Below are 24,666 nucleotides of genomic sequence, written 5' to 3' on the forward strand. Positions count from 1 at the left end.
TCGCTCGGGTGGGGAAACGGAAACGCGCACAAGACCCTTGAATCCAGGTTGGCTGCTCATCCTGATTGGTAGACGTGTTTAGCCTCCGGCCAGGTGGACGTTCACACCGTAAAGAACTGGAATCAAGTAACCAGGTGTGCAGACAGGAAGACTTTTGATTGGTGGAGCAGTTCACTGTATTTTCACATGTAAGATGTTGGGATTATTGCAGATAAGAAACATTAATGGGACAAAAGGAACATAAAGATAAATATAGAAACACTTACAACTTTAATCACTGGTCTGTTTCCGAAGTTCATGAAATTCACAATGAAATTGATCAATAAATCACCTGCAACTGAAACTTTTCACTTTCTACAGCTGAAAATTGCCTGAACTGATTTAATCGACCCCCAACTGGTCTGTAGCAGCTTAATCTTTTCCAAACTGAACAAAACCTGAACCCATTAGATATGGACGTATCAGGTTTGATTTGGTCTAAACTGATCCAAACCGGTTTGATTTGGTCTAAACTGATCCAAACCAGTTTGACTTGGTCTAAACCGACCCGAAGTGATTTGATTTGCTCTTAAATAACCTGAACCTGTTTAATCGGGTCTGAACTGACCCAAGCTGGTTTGATTTGGTCTGACCTGTATAAACTGGCTTGGTCGGGTCTGAACTGACCCAAACCAGCTTGACCAGGTCTGAAGTGTTTGCGACTGTTTTCCACAGATGTTTTATTGTCTTTGAAAGTTGAACCTGACTGTAACGTTGTGATGACGCAATAAAAAGGCTGCATGCGTGAACCAGTCCGTGGTGATTATTCGGTCCTGACAGGTGATCTAACCAACAAACAGAATCATGTATCCACGGCAACGGGAACGAATCGCCATTTACTTATTGTTCAGTGGTGATCATTAGTTCCCGTTCCAGAGGTCAGCGATTAATAACGGCTGAGCCAGCGAGACACACCTGGACAGGTGACCCTGCTCATGTGTCATTTACTGACAACTCTTGGTCTCTGAGGCCTGACCTACTTTATATGAGCTACTTTAAACAGTTTTTATCTGGAGCCTGTCAGATCTCTGAACTCCAGTGTACAATAATTAGCCCAACAGAAGTAGAGTGCGACCGGTGTCTATTGACCTATTGTAAAAAAAAAAAAAGTGTTCTCACAAACTTTAAATGGAGGTTAATAATCTGTCATCTGTAATCTTGGTTATTCCTCTGGACTTCAACCTGAGGCTCTCATTCTCTTTCCCCCTCACTGTGTTTTACTCTGTACTTGATCATCCGCAGCAGCGTGACTGTAGCTGATAAAATGGAAGGAAGCACGAAGGTAAAACCGTTTTTATTTTATCTTTGACTAACAGAGTCTATATCTGTAGTTAAATTGTTACGTAGGCAATTTAATTTCAGGAGTGTTTATGGGCATATATCTTTTTTATGAGTGACATTTTACAAATGTTCACAGGCAGTGATGGTTTTCTGAAGTACACCTGAGCCCATGCGATGGTTTCTGCATGTTTACAGCCATGTGTCTTACGTAGAGATTTTTTGTTTTGTTTCCATATTCTCAGAAGTTTTGAATGACATTATCTACTCGAGATCATTAAACCCACAAGTCGTTTGGACTCTGACATCGAGGAATATTGTTATTGAGTTCTTTGCTTTTTTAAAAAATAAAATAAAATGCATTTCCTTCAACTTTCGTCTTCATGAATTGTTGTACAAGAGAAAAAAGCTGTTCAGCGTTTTGAAGAGACGTGTCCTTTCCATTCAGAGGCAGAATCACCCGGCAGAGCGGCAGAGCGACAAGACTGACGAGACCAACCTTCCAATGGGAGAAGATGGAAAAAATGAACAGGCACCCAAAGGGCAGGAGGCAGGATCAGACATGATATATACCATCGAAGATGTTCCCCCCTGGTACCTTTGTATCCTGCTGGGACTGCAGGTAAACCTGGGATTATACTAAATCACACTGATATTATTGTTTAAACTGAGATTACTCGGTTTAATGGAGAATAGCCCAGCAGGGTTCCAAGCCCTTCCACAGAGTGACATGTCAGGGAGTCGTCTGGGGCAGGAAGAGCTGATGTCTCCTGCCATCGTCCCTCCACAGCATTACCTGACGTGTTTCAGCGGCACGGTGGCCGTTCCTTTTCTTCTGGCCGAGGCCATGTGCGTCGGCCGAGACCAAACCACTGTCAGCCAGCTCATAGGAACCATTTTCACCACCGTGGGCCTCACCACGCTCATCCAGACCACCGTGGGAGTCAGGTGAGGCAGGAGGGGTGAGCGGGGGGAGGGTGGTGGTGGTGGTGGGGGAGTGGGTGGGTGGGGGGGGGGGGGGGGGGGGGGGGGGGGTGGGGGGAGGGTTCAGCGGCGAGGCTGACATCATGTGTGTCTGTGTTCAGACTTCCTCTCTTTCAGGCGAGCGCCTTTGCTTTCTTGATTCCAGCCCAGGCTATTCTTGGTCTGGATAGGTGGAAGTGTCCCCCTGACGGTGAGATGGGGAGAGAGAGAGAGAAGGAGATGCTTTGTTTGTTCGTTGACATTAACATGTGTGTTGTGTTGTTTGTGTGCCAGTGGAGATTTATGGAAACTGGAGTCTTCCACTGAACACGTCGCACGTCTGGCAGCCTCGCATGAGGGAGGTAAGTGTGTGTGTGTGTGTGTGTGTGTGTGTGTGTGTGTGTGTGTGTGTGTGTGTGTGTGTGTGTGTGTGTGTGTGTGTGTGTGTGTGTGTGTGTGTGTGTGTGTGTGTGTGTGTGTGTGTGTGCGCGTGTGTGCATGTGTGAGAGAGAGAGAGAGAGAGAGAGAGAGAGAGTTCGTACATGTCACGTAGGGCCTCTTCAGAGTGTTTACTTTTGTTTGTTTGCGTGTGTTTGTGTTTGTTTGTTCAGATCCAGGGGGCCATCCTGATCTCCAGCCTGGTGGAGGTGATCATCGGCCTGTGTGGGCTCCCCGGCCTGCTGCTGGAGTACATCGGCCCGCTCACCATCACGCCGACCGTCTCGCTGATTGGGCTTTCTGTGTTCGCCACTGCTGGAGAGAGAGCCGGGTCCCACTGGGGCCTGTCAGCACTGTGAGGCACCTCAACACACCTGAACACACATGAACTCACTGTAACCAACTTAAACACAGACATGAACACGTATCAACTCTCTCGAGGTCACCTGAAAACACAACTAATTTCATTTGAACACAACTACTTTCACGGTATGTCACATGAATACGCCTCGATTCAACGCAACACAAGTTAAAAGACCTGAATACATCGAAACAGACACTAAAACACAACTGGACTCATCTGGAGACACGTACAAACTCACTGGAAATTATCTTAACATACATGAGGCCAGAGGCCTGTACTACGAAGCTGGATTTTCTCTTATTAAAATAACTTCAAGGATTAACCCCGGGTTTTCCATACTATGACGCTCGCTCACTTCTGACCGGCAACTTACGCTGAATGTCTAACCTCCTCCCTCGCAGGTTATTTTCTCGATAAATGGTCAGAGCTCCGCCTCCTGACCAATCAGACCTCTTGAAAAATGACGCTCCCAGTCTTCAATGATGGTGATTGGTGCACAGGTTGAGTGCTGAGCTGCAGCAGGGCGGAGATGAGAAAGTAATTCAGAGCAATCTTTTTGACATAATAAAATAAATCCTGGTCTCTGAGGCTCTGAAGGAGGTTTTTAATCTTGACTTGTTTCAAGTCTGTTTATCTGTTATAATGAGCTTAATGATCACGCCTGACAGAACTGCAGAAACATGAATTTGTGGAACACAGAACTACTCCTGTCGTCAGGGTGATGAATTAATATTCCAACATAAAACACAAGAGAAACTCAGCCTCAAAACAACTGGATGGAAAATATAAACTAAAAGAAGATCAGTAAGGAAGTTCAGCCTGAATCGTTTCTGCTGTAATAAAGTGAAACAGGGTGATCACAGTGCCGTCTGTTCATATCGCCAAAGAAATAATATGGTTTAATCTTATGAAGTCAATTCTTCATATTCTCATAGAATAACTGCTCCTTCAGTAATCTGTAAACTGCGCTGCAGGATTTCTCCGTGTGTGTGATTGGTCAGACGCTGCAAACTCCGCCCCTTCCATGTGAACGCTCACATAAGTCTGGGTTGAACCAGCGAGTTGATAACCTGCTTCGTAGTAACGGTGATCAGGATCACGCGTGTCTGGATAAGTCAACCCAAGAAACAGAGGGAGATCCTGGATATGTTGATCACAGTTCCTGGTACAGGCCTCTGTGCTCAACAGATCGCGTCGAAATGAACCCAAACAAACCCAAACTACACTTGAACACATCAGAACTGAGCCGACGACAATCAAACATGCCTCAATATACCTGAACGCAGCCATAAACATATCTGACCACATGTAAATAAACCAAACTTTAATTTTATCGTGTTGATAAATATGTGAACTAACAAGAACATAGATAAAAATACCAAACCAGAGTATACATGACTTTACTATACGTGTACCAAAATCCCAGCCGAACTCACTCTCATTTGTACAATTCTTACCAAACCAGTAACACCTGAACTCACCTGAGCCCCACTCTCTGATCCCTCACAGGTGTATTCTGCTGATTGTTTTGTTCGCTCAGTATTTGAGGACAACGTCCCTTCGAATTCCTTTCTATAGCAGAAAAAAAGGCCTGACGTCCACCAGAGTCCAAGTCTTCAAGATGTTTCCTGTAGGTGCAAACACACAGAGACGATGTCAGAGTGAGATTCCAACTCTGACCTTTAAAATATCCTCATAGATCATCCTCGCCATCATGTTGGTCTGGCTGGTCTCCTACATCCTCACTCTGACCGACATGCTGCCCAGTGACCCCGATCGATATGGACACAAAGGACGTACGGACGCCCGCGGAGACATCATGACCTCAGCACCCTGGTTCAGGGTTCCCTATCCCTGTAAGACTGCAGACAATGAAGAAGTCTCATCACTGTGATGAATATGATGACGATGATGATAATGATGACAATGGTGAAGATTATGATGATAATGATGACAATGGGGATGAGGATGAGGATGATGATGATGATGATGATGATGATGATGATGATGATGATGACGACAATGATGACAATGATGACGACAATGATAATGACACCGACCATGGTGTGATGATAATGGCGATGATGATGACAATGGTGATTATGATGATGATGATGACAATGATGACAATGATGACCATGATGACGACGCTGACCATGGTGTGGTGATGATGACAACGACGACGACGACGACGATGAAGCCTGTGTGTCTCTGCTCTCTGATAGGTCAGTGGGGGTTGCCGGTGGTGACAGTTGCCGGGGTGTTGGGGATGTTAAGCGCCACCTTCGCCGGCATCGTGGAGTCAATTGGAGATTATTACGCCTGTGCTCGTCTTTCTGGAGCCTCGCCACCACCCATCCATGCCATCAACAGGTGAGAGCGCGACGCTCTGAGCTCTTTTCTAACCTACAGCTTTTTGTTTGTGTTTGTTTATTTGTTTGTGTGTTTCAGGGGGATATTCACGGAGGGTGTCTGCTGCATCATAGCAGGTCTTTTAGGGACAGGAAATGGCTCCACATCCTCCAGTCCAAATATTGGAGTCCTGGGCATTACCAAGGTAACTGGACTGCGTAAAAGTTGGGACAGAGATAGCAAAAGAATTTAATAGTCATTTGACGGAGAAAAAAAATACAGCAGGGACATGTGACAGCTTATGAGGTCAAACGGTCAGTAAGGTGCCTTCAGAAGTGTCGGAGACTGCAACAATTCAACAAGAATGCTTCTCAGTAGCTGAGGACCTGCAGTTTTTCAGGTGTGTTTAATTTGTGGAACCTGTGCTCAGGTGGGCAGCAGGCGGGTGGTGCAATACGGAGCGGCCATCATGTTCCTCTTAGGATCCATCGGGAAGTTCACGGCTCTGTTTGCGTCGCTACCAGATCCCATCCTTGGAGGAATGTTCTGCACACTGTTTGGTGAGTATTCAGTGTGCCGGTAATGTCACACTGATCCAGCTGTGCCGGTGATGTCACACTGATCCGGCTGTGCCGGTGATGTCACACTGATCCAGCTGTACTGCTCTCTCAGGTATGATCACTGCTGTGGGTCTGTCCAACCTGCAGCTGGTCGATTTGAACTCGTCCAGAAACCTTTTCGTTCTTGGCTTCTCGATGTTCTTTGGTCTGACGCTGCCGGCGTTCCTGGACACACACCCTGACTCCATCAACACAGGTGAGTCCACCTGTAAATAACGTAGAGCTGTCAAACATAGAGCTGTACAGATCCGACAATGAGAGTTCTAGATGTAACAGATCAGAACGATGCTGGTCAAAAAGGTGCCACTCTGATAGTCGTGGATCTGACGGAAAGATTCTGAAGGTTGTCGATCTTCATTGACAGATCTGATGTAACATTTGTTAAGTTGTAACTGTTGGAGTTTCTAGTGTAACAGTTGCAGACCCAACACTTGTATATCTAAGATTTGTCGTATGTAGATGAAACAGACATAGATCCAAGAAGGAAGTGAATCATTCATATAAATGGTATCATTCATTTAAAAATAAATATACTTTTGGAATTTAAAGAAGTCATATTATTCAGCTTTTCAACACTTTCACATGGTCTCGTTGGTCCAAAAACATTCTATTCAAAGTTGAATGCCCCAAATCCAGCTTTTCCTTGATTTTCCCCCATTTGAATATTGGATCATAGGAGCTGCATTCAGAATCTGCTGTGTCTGTGTGAGCTGGACTGGCTCCGCCCACACATGCCCATCTTGGGAAGAAGAGGAAGTACTTCCTCTCGTGGTGCCATGTGCCAGAGCAGAGCTGCCTAATTGTGGAAGGAGTCAAAGGGAGGGCTTACCTTGATTGTGATTGGCTAAACCCTGATCACACTATATAGCGTTTGATTTCTGAGTCAATCATTGGAGCAACACACTTTTAAAAGATTTAAACAAGCCAGGGCGAGAGATGAAGAATTTTCTTCACTTCTGGGTTGGTATTTCCAGCTATGGGGACACATATTACTGTTGGAGAACAATTACAAAGTTAATTTTGCATGATATCATCCCAAGTGTCTGCAATATATGAGCTTGCAAAATAAGCAGAAGGAGAAAAGATGGAGGCACATCAGGCCAAAGACAAAGGTGAATCTGTCAAAAGGGAAAGACAGAATGTACCAAGAGAGTTACATAGAATATGGCTTCATAGAGGCAATGGACACAATTAGAGCTGAATGCATCGTTTGTGATGAGAGCTTGAAACCGTGTAAGCTGAAGCGGCAGCAGACCACCGGTCTGAGACGGTGTTTAAACCCAATGAGTTTATCCTCAGAGTGACCGAATATTACAAAGATGCTGTATTTCACATTTTCTGGTGTTAAACTAATCATATTTTATTAATCCTCTTGGGAAAAATTCCTGTTTTCTGCATTGACCACATTATGGTGCTCCTGGGAGCTGGTGGGGGTCAAGGGTCCTCTTCATGGAGTCACAGTGGTGACCTGTGGGGGTCCAACCTGTGTTGGTCGACATCTCTAACCTCTAGACCACCACTGCCCCGACCAACAAATATGGTGCCACATGCAAAGCTCTCAATCCATCTACTGTGAGCAGTTTGGGGTTGCTCAAGTTCACCTCGACATTTCGACAAGGGGAGATGGGGACTTGAACCTGCAACCTTCCGATTAGTTCCTTGAGACTTCCTCCTGATCTGTGCTGTTTTTACAGGAGTGGCTGAGTTGGATCAGATCCTGACGGTTCTTATGTCCACCGAAATGTTTGTTGGAGGTTTTCTGGCTTTTTGCCTGGACAACACCATACCAGGCACCAGACGGGAGCGAGGGCTCATCGAGTGGAGCTCTGCATCCTCACCTTCCTCCTCCCTGCCCTCCTCCTATGACCTTCCTCTCGGCATGGCCCTGATCAGAAGGACCGCCTGGCTCAAACGATTTCCCATCAGCCCCTCCTTCACGGGCTTCCGGAGATCGGAGGACCCGCTCCCTCCAGCAGGGGAGGTGTGTGAGGAGGGGGCTGGTGAAGGAGAGGACGGAGCTGGTGACCTGCCCAGCACCAAGGTGTGACTGTGATGCCCTTCGCGACGTTACCAGCCGCACCTCACCAAAGACTGACCGAGCAGAATTCCTGACTGATGATTTATAACATGTCCTTTTCCAATCATATGCACTATGTAAAATGCATCACGTAGTTTGTACAGTGTACTCAGTAGTGTGTATTGTGTAGTATGTGGTGTTTGTTATATGAAATTTTTTATGACGCGTGTGGTATCTAGACTGTTTTATGTATTACGTGGAGAGTATCAAAAAATATATAAACTGATGTCAAATCTCCCATTTCTGGTGTTAACTTCTCCTGCTTCGGTCTCCAGACCGTAGTCGGGAGAAACAGGGGAGACCAACTTCACTCCAGGGCCGAAGCTGTCCCAAGCTTCGGAGTTAACTCCCTTCCGTGACAGCCGGTGAAGAAACACGACACGGGGCGCTGTTTCCGAGTTGCACACTTGTTCCCTTTATTTGCAAATAACTTGTTCTATACGTACAGCTTCTTTCTGGACCGTTCCGCATCAGTTTACTCGCTCCCTCCCGGACGTTGATCAAGCCAGCCAGGCCCCTCCCACCCTGTTAAAGGGGCCACGCACCCACACATACACACTCTGATAACACTACCCCCACTCTGGATGGTAATTACACAATAATTCCACTCCAGCACGATGATGAGAGGAACCCACATTTTTCTCTAAATTATAGGCATATTATCTCTCTCCATCTTTAATCGACAAAATGGGCAATAGCACAGAGCATGCTAGGTGCTTTCTCTGATGTACTTGCATTACGAGCAACATAACCAACCCTGCAAAAGAAACCAAAACACTGATACACCTATCACAGGTTATATAAAAAACATCAATGCTCTAATTTGGCGATCAGGGTGTGCTACTGACTTCAACACCATTTCCACAAACCATTGCCATTAACATGAAAACACAACCGTATAAATATATATACTGTATATCGTTGTTCTAGAATTGGCAGGGAAAAAACAGGTATCCTCGGGTTTCTTTTTACATTGAACATATGAACATACAGAAGTAACCCAAGCGGTTGTATGAAAAAAACAGAAAAAAACTCTTAACTGTCTTTTGAACATTCAAACTGTCCACAAACTGTGTAACTTAGAGGGCCAACCACTCACCATACCAGGCTGGGGATCTTCGCTGGCGGCTCGGCTTTGGAGAATGCAGACCCCGATGGTGCAGTCCCTCTGCCCTGTCTGTCCCGCCCTGGGGAATCTCAACAGAGGAAAGGTTCAGGTGAGAGGATGTGAAAGAGGGTAGAAAGGCTGCTGCACCGGTGCCCTCTTCTGGGCATGATGAGGTGGGACTGGTGGCCTCCTCTGCATCAGTGCTGGAGAACAGTTGAGACAGGCCCAGCTCTGGATCCGCAGGATCTGTGTACAGTGATGGGGAAGACACCTCTATGGGTGCCCAGCAACGCGCCTGCTCTATGGCCCAGGCGTTGTCCAGCGACTCGCGACAGCGGTAGGGCTTCAGCTGGTCGTGGTGAACCACTTTGGTCTTTGTCTTTGTGCCTTTCTGTATCCTATACACCAGGTCATCCAGTTGTCCCAGGATGAAATATGGGCCCTCATAGGATGGAAGGAATTTGCTTACCCTGTTCTTGACCTTCCGTGTACCCTTGATGAGGTACCACACAGCATCCCCAATGGGATACTGTGTGCGACAGCAGTTCTTGTCATATTGTCTCTTTGCACGTTTCACAGACTCACCAAGTGCGTCGCTGGCCATTTGATGAGCTAGCTCCAGACGCTCACGGAGGTGTTGGACATATTCAGGAGCTGAGGGGGTTGCGTCTGGGTCTGGGGGCGAGCCAGTTACTAGATCCACAGGCTCACTCACCTCACGGCCAAACAACATAAAGTTGGGGGTGAACCCAGTAGCACTGTGCTTTGTTTCCCTATAGGCCATGACAGCATAGGGGATCATGAGGTCCCAGTCCCAGTGACAACGCTCAGCCGTGGTAACCAGAATCTTCTGCAGAGTTGCATTGAATCTCTTGACCTGGCCGTCAAACTGTGGTCGAAATGGTATGGTGTGCGTTTTGTCTATGCCAAACAGAGTACACATCTCCTGAAACACCTCAGATTCAAAGTTTCGACCCTGGTCACTGTGCAACACCTGTGGTGCTCCATAACGGCACACCCACTCTGAGGCTAGAACTTCAGCCACAGTCACAGCTTTGTCATCAGGCAAGGGGAAAGCTTCCACCCATTTTGTGAAGTAATCCTGTATCACGAGTACATAGCGGTTCCTACGCTCTGTTTCATTAAGTGGGCCCATGATGTCGAGGGCCACACACTCAATGGGGGCCCCCACTCTGACAGTCCCCATTGGTGCCTGTGGTGTCTTTCGGGGTCTGGCCTTGGCTGCACTGTTGGTACAAGTGTGACACCAGAGCGACATGTCTTCTCTCATTTGATACCAGTCGTAGCGGGTCTGAAGCCGAGCGACTGTGCGCTCCACACCAAAATGTCCGCCCACCGGCCCTTCATGCATCTGTCTCATGACACCCGACTGGAACGCGCGTGGCAGCACGACTTGTGGGTAAAACTGTGTGTCATCCAGACAGTAGAACCTCTCACCAATATTCCATTACGAATGTAGAGCCACTTCCACTGGCTCCAGTATGTCTTAGTGGCAGGACCGTGTGGTGAAACTGTCACCCATGGGGGTCGCTCTCCTCCAGCCTCCATCCATGCTTTAACAGGTGCAATGTCTGGATCAGCTTCCTGGGCCTGCTGGAGCTCCTCCTGGGACCAACCAGAGAACAGTGAGGCTTCATTGGTCTTAGTCAGGAAGATCTTCTCAGAAAAGTTCTCTGCGTCAGTGCACTGTGTCACCTCTACCCCCACTGGACTCACCGCAGTGGTAACAGGGTGTCTCTCTACCCCCACCAGACTCTGCGTCGATTGCTCAACAACAGAGTCCAACTCACACTGCACAGCTTGGTGACTGATGTTCTCTGGCCGAGGGGAGGGGTATGGCAGCTTACATAGGCAGGACTGACGGCAGGGCCTCCTGGACAGGGAATCTGCATTGCTATGCAAATGGCCAGGGCGATGGATGATCTCGAAATTGTACTCACCAAGCTTTTCGAGCCACCTGGCGAGCTGTCCCTCAGGCTCCTTCATTCTCGTTAACCAGCGGAGGCTGCTGTGATCAGTACGCACGACAAAGGGCCGCCCCAGCAGGTACTGACGGAAATGTGATGTATACTCCACCACACCTAGTAGCTCTCGTCGCGTGGTACAATAGTTCCGTTCAGTTGTTGACAGCTTACGACTCCCATAAGCCAACCCTCGCTCCCTCCCCCCTTGAACTTGGGAGAGAACGGCACCAATGCCCACATCACTTGCATCTGTGTCTAATAACATGTCACCTTGGCAGTAGTGAGGAGGCGCTTCAGTTCATCAAATGCTTCTTGGCACTTTTCGGTCCACTGAAACCGGGCGTGCTTCTTTGTCAGCGCATGAAGGGGCTCAGCGGTGGAGGCAAAGTCTTTAACAAACCGCCGATAATAATAAGGTACCGCATCAGTACACTCGCTCCCTCCCGGACGTTGATCAAGCCAGTCAGGCCCCTCCCACCCTGTTAAAGGGTGGGAGGGGCCACACATACACACTCTGATAACACTGGATAAAATGATAAAAAACGTGTTTGATTTTTTCAACGACTCTTTCGATGACTTTCAACGTCAGATTTTCAGCACAAACCCACTTTGAATCCTCTCTGACTTTCCTGTGCCGAGGAGGTCAGTTCAAGTCTGGGCTGAAGAAGCCAGCCTCACCGGCTCTGAACATGGCTGGAAAACACCAAACTGATGTATTTAACACAGGGGTCCCTAAACGTTTTCGGTTGGTCTAAAAAAAAAAAGTAAACTGCAATAAATTGGTTGCAATAATGCGAACTACAACCTCTTTTAACCACCTTTATGACAGTGACAGTATACATATTTCTTTGCTGTCAGAGTAATGTCAACCACCTTCACAGTGTAATTATGTTCAGTGTAACAGGATTTTTTTTCACCCCCCCCCCCCCCCCCCCCTTTTTATTTTTTTGAGTTTGGAAGCCTATTTGACCATGCTTGATTTTCTGCTTTGCGTTCACGCGGGAGCCCAGTCAAAAACCTGTCCATTATGCTTGCAGTGTCCTGCATTGAACATTTTAGAGCAAGTAGGTTTTTACAACAAACCTTTAACATGTTTCGATGGTACTCTTCCGCCTTCGTCAGTAACATCAGCTGATAAAAGTAGGTTTTAAAAACCAACCCGCTTGAAAGAATGAAAACAATATGAATAAACAAAAGGCTGAATGACCTTCATTGTACAGACCTCAAAACTTCACAACAACGCGTTTCAATCAAATTTGAGCATAATTGAGTCCAAAACATTGATGAAAACCACTGGAGAAGCTCCACCAGTCACATGTAAAGGGATTAAAGCGTCCCATAGAATTTAACCACTCCCTCCCTCTAGTCTCGCACTTTAAAATGACATGCTCCAACTGTAACATGAGACAATAATTTATTGTCACCGGTGATTTCTCTGTGAGGACGTGTTACAGGGGGGAGACTCAGACTTTAAAGAAACGTAACAGATGCACAGAAAGCAGCGACCTGCAGCAAAGGGACGATCGTGAGCAGTAAGTGTTTCTACAGCGAACTAATGCACTTAAATATTCATTTTTAGCTATTGCACTTTATTCCAATCTGTTTTACAAAATTGTCATTTTAACTATTGTATACTGTTAAATGTGTTAAATCTGTTTTAAGAGTTTTAAATCTGAGGATGTGACGTGTGCTGTGGAGCTCTTGGCTCGGTCATCCTAAAAGAGATCTCCCTCTCAAACAGGGTTTAAATGAATGTTAATGAAATAATGAAATCAACAAAATCCGTCAGGTTCATGTTCAATCAGGGATGGATGTTTCTCTCATACACAGTGAATGTGAGAATGTCCTGTTTTAAAGTCAGAACATGGTAATTATGTTTTTCTGCAATTTCTCCACAGAAATTCGAGGCTCTTCACTGAAATCAAAGTTACAGGCTCTTACAAAGTTGCCCAAAAAAATCTTGTTGGGCCAGTCAGACGGTAACAGTCAGACCCGTAACATTGATCTGATTTCCTGATTACACTGAACACACACACTGAACACACACACTGAACACACACACACACACACGCATGCTCGAATTTCTGCAGAGAAATTGTGGTGAAACATTATCACCGTGTGTGTGCGTGTGTGTGTGTGTGTGTGTGTGTGTGTGTGTGTGTGTGTGTGTGTGTGTGTGTGTGTGTGTGTGTGTGTGTGTGTGTGTGTGTGTGTGTGTGTGTGTGTTCGAGCGGAAACTGGAAGACGTTTGTAAAGTTTTTATTTAGATGAAGACAGATCAAAGGTCACATATCAGAATAACATCTTGTTTGACGTACAGATTTTAAATCATTCAAGTATTTTCAATTGCTAAAACACAAATATGTCATTCTATTTGTTCAGTTAGATTGAAGTCATTGTGTTTCCTTGGAGATTGTTATTACTGGTGCTCACGCCTCAGTGTGGTGATGTTGGCGCAGACAGTTTGATGGTTGTTTGTTCTCTGTTGAAAGTGTCTTGCTGAAATGTATTCAGAAGTGGAAGACAAGTGTGATAAATGCCATGGCTCTCCTTGTCACCTCAGTCACATGTTTTTTCTTTGTCCTGACCTAAGGGCTTTCTGGGCAGGTTATTTTTCTATTTTGTCTGCTGTGCTTGGGTTAAATCTCCAACCTTGTCCGCTGATTGCTGTGTTCGGGATTCCTGACCCTTCACTTACACTTAATTCAATGCAAAAAGGCATAATAGCTTTTACATCTTTACTGGCAAGACGTTCCTTATTGTTGCACTGGAAATCTGCTAAGTATCCTTCCGTCTCCCAGTGGCTCAAGGATGTTATGTTGGGGGGGGGGGTGTTCATTGTTTGCACAGAAATCTGTAATCTAATATCATTTATTTGTTTTACTGTTTATATGACTGTTCGTGTGCACTCATGTTGTTGAAAAAGCAAAAAAAATCATTGAATTGTATTTTGTGATTAAAAATTTGTATTTTTCAATAAAAAATAATAATAAAAAAAGAAAAAGAAAGTGTCTTGCTGCAGGAAGTTTGGAGTGATTGTGTAGTTTTGTGCTCTGTCTCAGACTGTCCAACAAGGTGCAGAGCTGTGAGGACGTGATTGAGGGAGGAGACTAACGCAGACTTTTAAGAAGTGGAACAGATGCTCAGAAAGCAGTGGCCTGCAGAAGAGAGACAATCATGAGCAGTAAGTGTTTTTAATCCATTCACTCTCTCGTCTTCAAACTGTGACTCACCACTATTCACTACTGTCATTATTCACAGATTCAAAAATCAGATTATGTCTTTGTTATTACCTGGTTTGTTTAAATCATTTCCCTTCTCTATTATGCATCAGTGAGGTTTGATTAATCAGTGTTTGTGTTTTAAAGTTTTTACAGTGAACTAATGTACTGTAATATTCAATATTAGCTATTGCACTTTATTCTATTCTGTTGTACAAAATATGAATTTTATATTTTAAATTTGTTTCAGAAATCTGCATTTTATCATTTTAACTATTGCATACCATTAAATTAGGTTAATCTGTTTTAAATCTTTTAAATCTGAGGTTACCTTGTAAAAGACATCTTTTTTTCCGGTTAGATGAAGGTTAATGAAATAATGAAATCTACAAAATCAGTCATGGTCAATAAGACATTATTAATGCTGCTGTGAGTGTAGGAATGTCCTGTTTTAAAGTTAGAACATGGTGATAATGTTTCTCCACAATTTCTCTGCAGAAATTCGAGGCTCTTCGCTGAAATCAAAGTTTCAGAATCTTACAAAGAATAAAAAAAAAACCTTGTCGGGCCAGTCAAACGGTAAGAGTTATTCCAGTAACAATGATATGATCTGATTTCCTGCAAACACACACACACACACACACACACACACACACACACACACACACACACACACACACACACACACACACACACACACACACATGCTGGTACTTGTTCCAGACCTATCAACTATTATAATAATAATGATGAACATAATGATACATATAACATATATGTCATATATATATGTGTGTGTGTGCGTGTGTGTGCGTGCGTGTGTGTAGAGAGTGAGAGAGACAGAGACCAAGAGAGTTGGAGGGAGTGTGTGAGTACGTCCGGAAAGTCCCTCCTATCTCCTTAACTATCGACTTTACCTTAACCCCGTGGATGACGTCACGGGGTTAAGGAAAGGTGTTAGAGGGTTTCCTAAAGGAGTTAGTGAAAGGCGATCACGGTTGTGTGGCAGTCGGACAGCACTTTCACTTAGTGACGTCATATTAATGCGACGGCGGCGCAAGTTAGTGACGTCCACCATGGTGGGGAAAGAACTACAAGTTTAAGAAAATGGACTACAAAAAGCGCATTTGGGTTTTAGATGATTTAAAGTTGTTCAAGGCAGATTATTACTTTGGTAACTTACATGATCTGCTCCCTTTTCCCGACATCGTGAGTTTCCCTGAACGCTCGGATGAGCGGGTCCCTTTAAATGTTGTCGCCGCAAGGAATTGTGGGGCAGCATGAGCTCGCCTCTTTTGATAAGGGAAGCATCAGTGGTTCCTAAGCTAAAGGAAACAACAAGCCTCCTTTCCTTTGCTTATTGAGAATTTGGACAGTCCTTATCATGGCCGCCACACAAAACACTTCCGGGGTGAAGGAGAAGTCGAAAGATAATGAGAAAAGAGGGACAATTCGGACATACCCTAAGTGTGTGCGTGTGTGACCTTGGATGGAACTACAAAACAACATCGCGGATCACAATAAACTACATTCAGAATGGTGGTTATCAGATCGGCAGGAATGCTGTACTCCACCATGGTTTCTGTGTGTGTCTCTGTTAAAGGCCCATTTCTAGAACGAGTGGGTGTGAATACGATTTGCTTTGTGAAATGTCTGGAGTTGTCAGATGGTGTTCAGTTACGTGTGTGATTATGTCTTTGGTGTGATATGCGTAGGGTTGCGAGTTAATATGTTAGTAAAGCAAAGATTGGCATGCAGACCCTGTGTCTATGTGGCAGAGCTAATGTTTGCTTACGGGTTGATCACTACTCCTAATATCACTATCAATAGAACTCAATCACAAGTAGCAGAATCAACATATCTTCATAAAAGTTAAACAGTTCTACGCATAGCATCAGGTTTAACTAATCATCTCATGTAATGCCCAGTTGGTTGTTACCACTTCCTTGATGTCTTTGAAAGAGGAGTTTGGTTGTTGTCCAGGCTGGAGGGAAGCTGGTGGCTTCTTTGGCAGGGTTTCATCCCAGACAAGCGATTCCCAGTTAGACGATTCCCAGATAGACGATTCCCAGATAAACGATTCCCAGATAGACGATTCCCATTTAGACAACTTATTATAATAATTGTATTATTTGTAACATTTCAGTGACTTAGGATGAATAGTCATGTATTTTTACACATAAAGACACATAGTTCCTTTGAAAAAGTAGATCAACACCAGTTTAAAATCGAGGCAGGGGAAGAAAAAAAAAAGCATGTCGGACTAAAAATACATGTTTTATAAAGACACAAAGTAGCAGATCAGCGACTGCCTCAACGCCCGCAGCTGTGAATGGACATCTCGTTCACGGGCAGCTGTCTTCAGCTGCACTGTGAAGCTCCTCTCCGTTAGTTCACTTTTATAATTATTATATATTATCAACATATTATTTCCCCATATTTCCACACCGTAACTCAGATATGAAAGAACGAAGGAGTTATATGTATATTAAGTTGAGTTTATTTTGATGTACTACTGATTGGATTTCACACATTATGCCTATTTTTGTGCTAATTTTGACTTCAGGATATATATATATGCGGCTTCCAGCTGAGCTTTTCATCAAAAGTAATTCCTAGAATTAGCAGGATTACTATTGCAACAACACATCATCAGTAGGGTAAAACTAACCTGTCTCACAACGGTCTAAGCCCAGCTCACGTTCCCTATTCGTGGGTGAACAATCCAAAGCTTGGCGAATTCTGCTTCACAATGGTAGGAAAAGCTGACATCGAAGGATCAAAAAGCGACATCACTATGAAAGCTTGGCCGCCACAAGCCAGTTATCCCTGTGGGAACTTTTCTGACACCTTGTTCACAGAGCAAGGCCCATTTTACACGATAACGTTTCACGTGACAATACCTATTCCGGAAAAAAAAAGGAGTGTGTTTACACTCCAGCAGCGGACATACAGACAATGATGTGGTTAGTATGCCGGGCCACTGGAGGGCACTGTTGCTTAATTTGATAATGAAACTACACAGATGTGTGCAGAGAAAAACACACTATAAACATGAAGAAAAAGAAGAGAATCCAACATTCATATGGACTGATGATGCATCGGATGCTATCAGGGGAGAGTCTCAGCTATAAAACTACTGATATGGACGATAAAACTAGAATAAGGACCGGGAGTCGTACCACAATGGGTCCGGCATGTTTGTTTACAACTGGATGAGCGGGAGGGAGGGGAGGGAGGGGGAGGGAGGGGGAGACATGTGCATATGCGTAGTAACAGCGCTCGTAGCCTCCGGCAATCTCTACAGGAGAGAATAACAACCGTGAAAGAATGTTTCCACCTTAGGAGCCGGTATAAAAACTTTGCGGACACAGTGGATCCACACATTGGTTTTGTGTAAACGGACGCCCCAAAAGTGAAGAAAGTTTTGCGGATACATTCGTATTTGTTGTCGTGTAAACGGGGCCCAAGAAGGGGGTGAATCTCTCCAAAAGCTTTGATAAGGTGGGGGGATTTGAAGGTGTCAAATCCTGGGGGCCACAACCAATCTGTGACTGGCTGAGTATGGGGGCAGTCAGTGTCCCTGAGCAGGGGAGAGGGTAGGATTTCCATGGGGCTGCAGGACCCCCTGCTGGAGTGGTGCTCAGCCTGATTCCTGAATCATGTTGATTGTCTTTCATTAGAAATGAACCAACTTTATTGTGGTCTGCTGAGATCGCAGCAATTCTATTTCAGAAACGCTCTAATCTGGACTGTTTGGCCCCGTTTTCTTTTGTCTTTGTTTTTTTTTTTACACAAAAATCCTTACAAATACAGCAGAAAGAGACAGATTTTCTGTTAATTTTTCTGCTATCAGTTTGGCCAGCAGCACCCTCACCAGGTCCTAAAGAATAATGAAGATCATCAATGTTTTTCACTTCATCCACAAAATGCCTGGATATTGTTTTGCCTTTTATATTTAAAGGAATACAGCGCTTCTACGCAGCAAACACATGGTACCTGCGGAGAGCCGGTGTTCACAAAATATTAATGTAAGTCAATGTGGGCGCACACATCTTTATAGGAAACTTAGTTGTTAGTGTGGACTGGCCATACAGTAAAATTAGTTAATGCCTGCTTGTTGGAAGAAAAGAAAGAAAACAATCACAGCATATGCACTTTCCAATAGAGACAAAAGTGTGACCCAGACACAAAAGATAAGTCCATTTGAAATATATTAGTTTCAAATTTGTTATGTGTAACACGTAAAATAGGGGCAAAACGTGTCACAGAACATGAATCAATTAATTTTTGTGACCATTTGACGGACCGGACTGCTGTGACACTGAGTGTGTGTGTGTGTGTGTGTGTGTGTGTGTGTGTGTGTGTGTGTGTGTGTGTGTGTGTGCGTGCGTGCGTGCGTGCGTGCGTGCGTGCGTGCGTGCGTGCGTGCGTGCGTGCGTGCGTGTGTGTTGCATGGAGCCGAATAAATATTCATTGTGTTTCCTTGGAGATTGTTATTACTGGTGCTCATGCCTCAGTGCGGTGATGTTGGCGCAGACAGTATGATGGTTGTTTGTTCTCCCTTGAAAGTGTCTTGTTGCAGGAAGTTTGGAATGATTGTGGAGTTTTGTGCTCTGTGTCGGACTGTCCAACAGGTGCAGAGCAACCTCACCTCAGGATCGTGATGCTCGGGAAGACTGGAGTTGGAAAAAGTGCAACGGGAAACACAATCTTGGCAAAGAAAGTGTTTGATTCGAAGATGTCGACGTGTTCGCTGACGTGCAGCTGTCAGAAGGAAACGGCAGAGTTTGGCGGGCAGATTCTGGCGGTGATCGACACTCCCGGTCTGTTCGACACCAAGAGAAGTGAGGAGGAGGTGAGGAAGGAGATCGGCAAATGCATCTCGTTTGCTGCTCCCGGTCCTCACGTCTTCCTGGTGGTCATGCAGCCCAGCAGATTCACCAAAGAAGAAAAAGATACGGTGAAAATCATCCAGAAGCTCTTTGGGGAGAAGTCGGCAGAATACACGATGGCCCTGTTCACCCATGGAGACGACCTGCGGGAGGAGGAGCGCAACATCCAGGATCTCATTGATGAAAACGAGGATCTGAGCGTCTTTGTTCGTCAGTGCGGTGGAGGACACCACGTCTTTGACAACCGAGGAAAGAATTCAGCACAAGTCACTGAGCTACTGAAGAAGATCAACAGCATGGTGCAGAGAAACGGGGGCAAGTACTACAGCAGCGAGCCGTTCGAGGAGGCCGAGAGAGCCATCAGGGAAGAGATGGAGCGCCTCCTCCAGGAAAACCCTGACATGGAGCGTGACGTGGCCAGAAAACAAGCCGAGGAGGAGAACAAGTTCACCTTTTACGTCCGGAGAGGGGCTGCGATTGGAGCTGCCGTGGGGTTTGTGGCAGGTCCAGTGGGCAGTGCATTGGGAGCCACAATGGGGGCCGCTGTGGGGGCCATAACAGGGGCCATCCAGAGAAGCCACTGCAGCACACAGTAATCGTAGGCTGGTCAGCAGTAACCTCTCACAGCATGGCGGTGGGAGTCACATTTAATTTTCTGACCAAACACGCAGCTGACCACAGAGGAGCACTCAGTAGTGATGACTGGATCACTGAAGCTCCTATGAATGTGTTTCTGTGTCTCTTTTCATTAATAAAAATGATCTAATTTAATTAAAATTCATTTATATTGCACCAAATAATCATTTGTAGGTGCTTTACTGAGAAAAAACCAACAATTACACACAAGCAAGCCCTTCAAACTAAATAAAGAAGAAAAACCTTAGTCTGATGATGACAAAATGGTACCGTCAATGACCTCCGACTCAAATCAAAATAAACTAAAACAGAAGAACTCTGCCACGAGAGCGAGAGAAAAATTAGGGATCATTTCTTCAAAGTACAAACAAAAACATGGAGAACTCAGACCTGCTGGTGTTGCTGCTCTCTGAGAAAGTGTCCGTGAGACCTTGTTCCTTCTCCTATCATTCCCCTCCCCCATGCCTTCCTCCTCCTCCCCTTATTGACCTTAAAACCTCTCCGCCCACTTTCAAGTCTCCGTTCTTCCGCATTTTGTCTTAAGCATTTCCGGTTTCCAAAAATTACATTTTGGTGAACGGCAGGGCAGTGTCTTTCTCTCGTCTATAAACCCACCATAAAACGTAACAGACAAGGCTGCTACCAGGATTTTAAAGTGGGAACATGAAAACTGAGCTGGGATGATCGGACGAGGCATCACGTTGCCTCAGCCTTCTTTAATTTTGACCTGAGACGACATGAGAAAGGAGTGTGGGAACTTCCGGTGACGTCTTCGTCCTGTCATTAGCGGCCCACAGAGCAGCCATGAGAAACTTTAAGAGTACTGAGGTGTACCAGTGTCTACACAGTGGAAAGGTGGACCGTGTGTCGTCACCCAGAGACGGAGAATTCACCTTTGGAAGGCAGATGTTAGTCTCCGCTAGCGCTAGCCACCATGCTAACACCAGGCTAACCACTCAGTGAGGGTGAAGCAGAGCAACCAGCCGTTCCTGCAGCTTCAAATCTCATTATATGAAATAAACCAAGATGCAATCCTTTCAATCTTGTTATTCTATATTACAACCATGAGCTTTACACAGTGAGACGTGGACAACTCTGCACTCACTCATCTTCTACATCAGAGATTATGTTGCTTTAAAGTTACACAGTGCTGCACAAATCCACAGGACGTATGCTGCTCCACAACAGTCGTGTTTCTCCTCTTTATGTTTAGAATATTGTTCGTTGTTGTTTCATGGGGCGTTAACCCACATGAACGACATTTAAAACTCTAAATTCAGAGATAGATCGTCAACCCCGTTCACCGTACAGAGCGAGCTGCTACTACGAGCAATGACACAACACTACGATAGAAGTGTTGGGTAGTGTAGCCACCCACTGGAAGTTGTAAGACAAAATGATGCAATACGGCAGCACCCTAGATTTGGCGTCGAATAATGTCAATATTCCCCCTGATTGCCTGCTGGCCTGTGTTGGAGGGAACAAAGGAGGCAGAGGAAGAGGAGGAGGAGGCAGGACAAAAAACACACAGAGCTTAGCCTAGCCTTAAGTGAAACCTCCAAATCCAGCATTTCTTTGATTTTCAGCCATTTTAATAGTTGATTCTATGAGCTCAGTTGAGAATGTACTGTGTCTGTCAGTCTATGCCTATGCCACGCCTATGTTGGGAAGATGAGAGGAGTGTTATACTCTTGTGGTCCAGCACCCCGCAACCCTGAACAGGAAAAGCAGGATCAAGGATGGATGGATGTATATATCAGGAAATCACTCTGTCAGAGAAGGTGTTTACCTCTAAGACATCTTCTGCTGTAGTGACCACAGAGGGTCAGAAGGAAACAGGAGAGTTTGAAGGTCAGACTCTGTCTGTGGTCGATGCTCCTGGACTGTTTGACATCAAGATGACTGAAGAGGAGGTGAAAAGAGAGATAGGAAAATGGGTCTTATTTTCTGCTCTACGTCTTCCTGGAGATGGAGAGACTTCTCAATGAAAAGAGGGAAAAGAACCAAGGGGCACCAAGAAAATAGAAAAAACTGGAGGACGGGGAGGGAAAAGCAATATCATTGTCCAGAATATTTATTCATACGAGTCATGTGTTGTTGAGAGTGTATTGTGTAAATCTATGGAAGTATGGCAGTTCAATAGGAGCAGCAGCAGGGGGAGCTGTTGTAGTGAAATTCAAGGATTCTTCCATCAACCAGCCATAATCACAACTAATCCTGTTACCTGCAGATTGTTAATTCCACCAAAGAGCAAATAATTTAATGTCATTTAGATTTTAATCTTCATCAATCATCACCAGTTTGTTTACATCACTTCTGGTGGAACTTCTGGTGCAACACTGCTGAGTCTTCTTTAGCCTCCTGGGACCTGGCGTTCACATATGTCGACGTCATTTTGTGTTGTCAAGAGACCACAATACAAAATTTGTTTTGTTCTTAGGAGGTTTTCTGACCACTACTCCTTTGTTTTTTTACTTGTAATATGCAGGAGAGCAGACTGGCATTTTAATGCAGTAGTTTTGTCATAAATATTTTAATTATTTGTCTCATTTCTGAAGGTTTCTTTGGCACAAAACGGGTCCTGAAAGATGCGTACGCCACTTCCCACGCAAACTTTGTGATCTAAAAAAATAAACACCGTGGGAGAATGTGCCTACAGCTATGCCAACTTTGGACGTTGCACACGCACATTTTGGAGACGGGGGAAACTGGCAGCGCTGATGGTGAGGTGGAGAAATGAAGCCAGATTCATCTTATACAGTTAATGTCATCACATATCAGACTTAGAGATCCACAAAATCACAAACAGCTAAGCTGCAGTGTTCAAGACGTTCCTTTAGTGAGACATTACTACTGAATCCGCAGCACCATATCCATATGTCGTAAAATTCTCAAAGAAAACTCTAAATTAAAGCAGGAAGAACGGGCTGAGAGAAACAACACACTCATTTCAAGCTTTTTCCTGGCAGATGGTGGAGGTATTGGATCTTTGCTCGGTCCAGCAGGAGCTACAGTGGGAGCTGCAATCAGCCATGTAGTAGAAACTGCAGTTGAAACCAGAGTGGGAAAGAAAATCAAGGATTCGTGCAGTATCCAGTGATATTCAGAGCAAATTATCTGTTAGCTGAAGCTATTTAAATTCACATCAGACCACAGAGGAAATATTCAGGTTACACTGAGTTTTTATTCTGCTTTTCACTCACAAATCAACTTTTACTAACAGGCAGGTTTGTGCCGCTTTTAGATGGGAGGAGCTTATTTTTTAACCAATCAGCATCAGCTCTTCATCAACATGACAAAGAGCCTATGGATTTAAAGATTTATCAACTTTAACAATCAAAAGAAATCAAAGGTGATTGTGTGTCAGAGAAGATCTGAGCTCAGTTTGTATTGATTTTGTTTCTTTTTCTAACATTCAGTGTTCAGACATAGTGTGATGGATTTCATTTGACTTATTTGTGATAATAAAGAGAGATAACTGAGACTTTCTGGCGTGTGTGTGTGTGTGTGTGTGTGTGTGTGTGTGTGTGTGTGTGTGTGTGTGTGTGTGTGTGTGTGTGTGTGTGTGTGTGTGTGTGTGTGTGTGTGTGTGTGTGTGTGTGTGTGTGTGTGTGTGTGTGTGTGTGTGTGTGTGTGTGTGTGTGTGTGAGTGAGCAGATATTTATTTGTGCTGGTGCTCTGGGGGAGCTCCATCTTTCAGTGACGTTGCAGCGGGATTTAGGGAGCTCTTGTTTATTTTCTACGCCGACAATTTGTGTGCGCTGCACCATGCAACAGTCACTCACACAAAACATCACTGTGTGACACAACACACAAGATATTTAGCCAAAGTGATGGAAGGTTGACCAGCCTGCCACTTCAACTCACCACTGAACGTAAACTTTAACAGCAGAATGTCACTGATGGAGCCTCGGCAGCAGCAGGAAGCAAAACACACAGCAAGTTTTCATTTCACACACAAAGACACTGACTCCTGCTGCCAGTCACCAAAACCTCCACTGGAAGAATAATATTCTCTTCAATGGATCTAATGATGTCAAAAAAAACACTGCATAGAGAGAACCAGGAGTCAGAGTTCAGATCTCAATCACCCAATAAGCAATAATCATCACTCATCATGAGACGTCATGATAAAATGATACGTCGGTTGTTTTGGTTTAGAGCGAAAGTATCAGTGATTTTGTCACTGTTTTTTTCTTTTTGTAAAAAGCGCTCCATGTTTTATTACTATTCTTAAAATGCGCTCTTAATAACAGGAAGTTGTATCTTAAAAGGTTAATACATGCGCTGCAGCGATTGGCTGAATCACATTACACTGCTTTTTAGTGAAAAATAGGCGTCGCCCATGCTGGCGAGTGGCTTTCTGCCGCTACCGGAAGTCAGTGCCTATTTGCCATGGCGGCACAGACAGGAGCATTGTAGTCTGGAGTTTATATGTCTACGGCAGAAACCTCCCTGACAGGCAACAGACCATATATTCTATGAATGTATGTACTCTAAAGCATTCTGGGATGATTTACTGGTTATTTAAACATGTACCAGTTCCTGTTTTCAATTGTGAAAATATTTTGTATGGTTTTATAATTATGAATTCTATGCATGACATGTCAATTAATGTCATTTTAGCAAAAAATATATACACAAAACCCATTTCTAAAATGTAAGGCAGGTTTTTATGTTTCATAAAGAA

General features: G+C 44.7%; 2 protein-coding genes across 2 annotated transcripts; both read left to right on the forward strand.

The window, feature by feature from the left end:
* Positions 1 to 985: 985 nt before the first annotated feature.
* On the forward strand, positions 986 to 8,371 carry slc23a1 (solute carrier family 23 member 1). Its single transcript, XM_080484048.1, has 13 exons — positions 986 to 1,321; positions 1,766 to 1,939; positions 2,108 to 2,265; positions 2,403 to 2,491; positions 2,575 to 2,642; positions 2,892 to 3,073; positions 4,592 to 4,712; positions 4,782 to 4,938; positions 5,308 to 5,455; positions 5,534 to 5,639; positions 5,865 to 5,994; positions 6,107 to 6,250; positions 7,749 to 8,371. Exons 1-13 carry the CDS (start codon positions 1,304 to 1,306, stop codon positions 8,099 to 8,101), a joined length of 1,848 nt encoding a protein of 615 aa, XP_080340174.1. The 5' UTR covers positions 986 to 1,303; the 3' UTR covers positions 8,102 to 8,371.
* A 5,918-nt stretch (positions 8,372 to 14,289) lies between these two features.
* Positions 14,290 to 21,015, forward strand: LOC308122305 (GTPase IMAP family member 9-like). Its single transcript, XM_080484055.1, has 3 exons — positions 14,290 to 14,408; positions 14,944 to 15,024; positions 19,083 to 21,015. The coding sequence occupies exons 1-3, from the start codon at positions 14,402 to 14,404 to the stop codon at positions 19,934 to 19,936; spliced, it is 942 nt and encodes a 313-aa protein (XP_080340181.1). The 5' UTR covers positions 14,290 to 14,401; the 3' UTR covers positions 19,937 to 21,015.
* Positions 21,016 to 24,666: the final 3,651 nt, after the last annotated feature.

The sequence above is a fragment of the Lipophrys pholis genome (genome assembly GCF_963383615.2).
Source record: "Lipophrys pholis genome assembly, chromosome: 16".
Lineage (NCBI taxonomy): Eukaryota > Metazoa > Chordata > Actinopteri > Blenniiformes > Blenniidae > Lipophrys > Lipophrys pholis.

Bases quoted from the DNA above. Each gene is read 5' to 3' on its own strand.
- slc23a1 (XM_080484048.1), top strand. The intron at 2,492-2,574 runs GTGAGATGGGGA...TTTGTGTGCCAG, and splicing joins GTGGAAGTGTCCCCCTGACG to TGGAGATTTATGGAAACTGG. The intron at 4,939-5,307 runs GTAAGACTGCAG...GCTCTCTGATAG, and splicing joins GTTCAGGGTTCCCTATCCCT to GTCAGTGGGGGTTGCCGGTG.
- LOC308122305 (XM_080484055.1), top strand. The intron at 15,025-19,082 runs GTAAGAGTTATT...ACTGTCCAACAG, and splicing joins CTTGTCGGGCCAGTCAAACG to GTGCAGAGCAACCTCACCTC.